Source organism: Nicotiana tomentosiformis, chromosome 12 (assembly GCF_000390325.3).
Source record: "Nicotiana tomentosiformis chromosome 12, ASM39032v3, whole genome shotgun sequence".
Taxonomy (NCBI): Eukaryota; Viridiplantae; Streptophyta; class Magnoliopsida; order Solanales; family Solanaceae; genus Nicotiana; species Nicotiana tomentosiformis.
Window position 1 is genome coordinate 89,881,781 of NC_090823.1, and position 4,012 is coordinate 89,885,792.

At 46.1% G+C, this 4,012-nt stretch overlaps 1 protein-coding gene across 1 annotated transcript; it reads right to left on the reverse strand.

Annotated features, from left to right (window-relative positions):
* Positions 1-976: 976 nt before the first annotated feature.
* Positions 977-2,200, reverse strand: LOC138903013 (MAR-binding filament-like protein 1-1). Its single transcript, XM_070190923.1, has 4 exons — positions 2,029-2,200; positions 1,701-1,846; positions 1,451-1,642; positions 977-1,384 (listed from the first exon to the last, which is right to left on the reverse strand). Exons 1-4 carry the CDS (start codon positions 2,198-2,200, stop codon positions 977-979), a joined length of 918 nt encoding a protein of 305 aa, XP_070047024.1.
* Between the last annotated feature and the right edge of the window lie 1,812 nt (positions 2,201-4,012).

The window sequence follows — 4,012 nt, forward strand, 5'->3', positions numbered from 1 at the left end:
CGATACGTCTCGGTGGCAGCACATATGGGGAGGCAGGTCGGAGCTTTCATCACCTATACTCCCTTATATATGCTTAAAATTAAAAAGCCTAAGTTGCCGAGTAGACTGTTCTACGTCAGACCATCAGAAGGACCTTTTCTCACCAATTCTTGGCTGAAATCACAACTCCAAAATGCGAGTTGTGACATACGGGCTACATTACTTCGAGTTCGAACCATTCACTCGACCAAGCCTACAGGCTATTTTTATTTCGAGTTCGAGCAAAACACTCACTCAACCATTAAGCCTACGGGCTACATTACTTCGATTTCGAATCATTCACTCGATCAAGCCTACGGGCTATTTTTGTTTCGAGTTCGAGTAAAACGCTCACTCGACCATTAAGCCTACGGGCTACATTACTTCCAGTTTGAACCATTCACTCGACCAAGCCTACTGGCTATTTCTATTTCGAGTTCGAGTAAACACTCACTCGACCACTAAGCCTACGGGCTACAATTTCAAGTCCGAGCAAAAAACTCGCTCATTACACCCACGGGCCATATTTCTTCAATATCGAATCATTGACAACTAATAAGCCTAAGGGGCTACATTGCCCCAAGTTTGAGTAAATGCTCGCTCGGTTGCAGAGGCTACAAGGTCCAAATTTGATTAAGCTGTTTAAAACATTGGGGAAACATTCATAAGGCAAATAAAGTCATCGCAAGACGGGAAACAAAAACAGAAGCAAATCAGCGAAAGGGGAGATATGTCTATACACAAATTTATCTACATGGGTGATTACAACGTAAAAACTAGAAACTAAATTTCTCGACCGGGAGCGGTCTCTTCTCTATCAAGTTCCCCCCCCATTTTCGGATCCGCTCTTGCTCCCATCATCGTCGTCATCACCGTCAGAAACCAGAGCTTCAGCATCAGCTTCGTGTTCTTTTGCCCTTTTTATCTCTTCCGCAAGATCGAAGCCGTGAGCATGAATCTACTCGAGAGTTTCCCTTCTAGATCGGCACTTAGCAAGTTCAGTGACCCAATGCGCTCGACTATTGGCTGATTCAGCCGCCTTTCTTGCCTGGACTTGGGCAGCTTCAGCGTCGGCCCAATAGACGGCCACGAGCGCATCCGCATCGGCCTTTGCTTTTTCAGCATCGGATTCGTCCTTGGCAAGTACAGAGGCCAACCGAGCCTCAAGTTCCTCAATTCTTCTTGCATGAACCAGGCCCTTTTCCTTCATTTTCTGAAGTTGGGTTTCGGACGACGATAACTGGGCTCGAGCGGTCTCTTTTTTTGCAGCAAAGTGGTCCATACCTTCTTTCCACCGCAAGGACTCCATCCTTATCACGTCGACCTCCTCACGAAGCTTCCCGATCATCTCGATTTTTTGCTGTAGCTATGAGACCGAAATGTTAGTTATCGTTCCAATATCAAGCCCATAGGCTTTCAAAAGCCTCATTACCTGCTCAGACAAATCATTCTGATCTCGATAAGCCTTGGCCAGCTCATCTCGGAGGTCTTTTATATCCTCCTCTCTCTGTCCTAAGGAAAGTCTAAGGGAGTTCCTCTCGTCAGTAGCATGGTGTAGGTTGGCCGCGTATCGATGCAGCTCATTCTGGGAATGAGAACATTGTTCTCGATGGACTGCCGCAGCCTACAAGGAAACAAGAAGCGAAGTAAAAAAAATAAAAATAAAAAATTTAAAGGCTCACCTGATTCAAAGCCTGCCGCAATCCGTGAAAAAGATCTGATTCTTCACCAGAACTGGCAACATCCTCGATACCAGTAAACAAGTCATAAAACAGATCTTTCCATAGTGGGGCCTGTCTAGATCGAGGGCTCCCAGAGCTTGAGCTTCCTGAATCACCCCTGCGGAACAAGCGGGAAAGGTAGGCGAATCCTCGATCGCTGCTGCCCCAAATGACTCGCTTGGAGCGTTCCCCTCGGCTCGAAGGGGTTCTAGGGGCTCTTCGATTGTAACCCCTGCCGGTTGACTCCGATGAGGGGCGTCTCCGACATCCAATAGTTTGGGGACTCTACCTGGATCTTTCTCTGGTATATCTTCAGTTTGAGGCGCAGCCTCATAGAACATAATCGATCCAGCCGACGATAAGGCATCGGCAGCTCTCTTCGTTCGGACCACCAGTGCGGACTCATTATCCTCTTCTTCCTCTTCTTCATCTTCATCCCTTAAATGCAAAATGGAATCCATGGTCAAAGGAATGATATTCTTGTTCAGCTTACGATCCGTCCTCTTCTTCGGTTTTGGATATTCGAAAACCGAGGCTCTTTTCCTTCACCGGCTTTGGGATAGAGGTCGAAACATCCTCCTCATTGGACAGAGGCCTCAAGACCGCGTATTTACCCAAACCTGCATATGGGAAACTTTATAAAAAAAATATTTTTTAAAAAAAAACCCTCGTTCGGATCATCAGAGTCCGAGAAAAGAGCTCACCGTGATTTTTGGCCTCCCACCGACCCTTTGACAAATCACTCCATGAGCGCTCGGCATATGTGAAGGTCGAAACAAGAGCCCTTACCCAGTTCTTGAGATCGGGAACCGCTCCGGGCATCCAGGGAATCGCTACATCACAAAAGGAGTGTCGATAAGAGAATAGATGGAAGAACAAAATAGAAGCAATAGCAAGATCACACTTACATTTCATGTTCCACTCCTCGGGAAAGGGCATCTTCTCAGTCGGGATCAGGTCCGAAGTCCTTACTCGAACGAACCTGCCCCATCCAACCCCGGTCCCTGTCCTCGCCAATACTCGAGAACAGAGCCTTGGTAGCCCGACGCTGGAGTTTTATTACCCCTCCTCGAAAACATCGGGGATGGTACATCCGGATAAGATGATCGAGGGTGAACGACATCCCCTCGATTTTGCTCACAAAATATCGGATCAGGATAACGATCCGCCACAAGGAAGGATGGACCTGACCTAGGGTTACCTGATATTGTCGACAGAAGTTAATAATGATGGAATCAAGGGGACCCAAAGTGAAAGGGTAAGTATATACGTTCAAAAACCCTTTCGCGTAAGAAGTGATATCTTCGTGAGGGGTAGGTATTATTACTTCTTTTTCACCCCAATTGCAATCCTTCTTTAACAGATCGAGGTGCTTCTCGGTTATCGAACACATGTACCTCGATACCGGCTCACACCGGCCAGGGACCGATAAACCTTTATCAACCTTAAAATCTGAAGTAAGGACGCACGCCCCGGGAATACACCTTCAGGTCGTGGTTCTGCCGGTGTCTCATCGGCGACACACTATGAAGATGAAGCCTTCTCTTTCTGAGGAATAGTTTGCGATGTTTTCTCCATTTTTGAATACAAAAGTAAGAAATAGAAGGAAGTAATAGAGATTTGTTATAATTGAAGAAGAATCACAGCTTTACTGGTAAGTTGGAGAGTAAGAAGAAGAACTCGGGAAATTTTGGAAGATAGAAGATGTAAAAATGGTAGAGGATAAAGATAAGGGTTATTTATAGGTTCAAACGATGGTGGTTCAGTATCAGCAGTGGCCGACCACCACCTGACATGCATTAAATTCCTTGAAAGACTAAACCGATGGGATAGCTTCCAGATGCATCATAGTCGAACCCGATGGAAACGACAAGATATAATCCAATCGAGCTGTTGAAAATCATATCGTTTCTTGCCGCATTCTTTCTGAGAAACGAGGGGACTATCTGTATACGGTCGAAATAGATTTCAGCCTTGGCATGACTGGTATGGTTCGAAGGATGATGTATCAAAGTAAGATCCCAAAGAGAGGACGAACTAACCTCGAACTTGGGGAGGCCGGTCCGTGTCGAGATCGATATCCTAATCAAACTCGAACAAAATCGAACCATGACGCAGGGTAGACCTATCATGTTGATAATCCAAAGACCGACCAACATTGATCTGGAATCAATTCGAGGGCTCGAACCATGATCGGGCTTGAACCAAGATCACAAGTTCGAGCCAAAATCAAGCTCGAACCAAAATCGAGGTTTCTAAACGAGATCGAGCTC

Excerpts from the sequence above, each read along its gene's own strand:
- LOC138903013 (XM_070190923.1), bottom strand. The coding sequence starts at position 2,200 with ATGGATTCCATTTTGCATTTAAGGGATGAAGATGAAGAAGAGGAAGAA. Across the intron at positions 1,847-2,028 it reads TATACCAGAGAAAGATCCAG|GAAGCTCAAGCTCTGGGAGC; the intron begins GTAGAGTCCCCA and ends GGGGTGATTCAG. Across the intron at positions 1,643-1,700 it reads TGCGGCAGGCTTTGAATCAG|GCTGCGGCAGTCCATCGAGA; the intron begins GTGAGCCTTTAA and ends GTTTCCTTGTAG.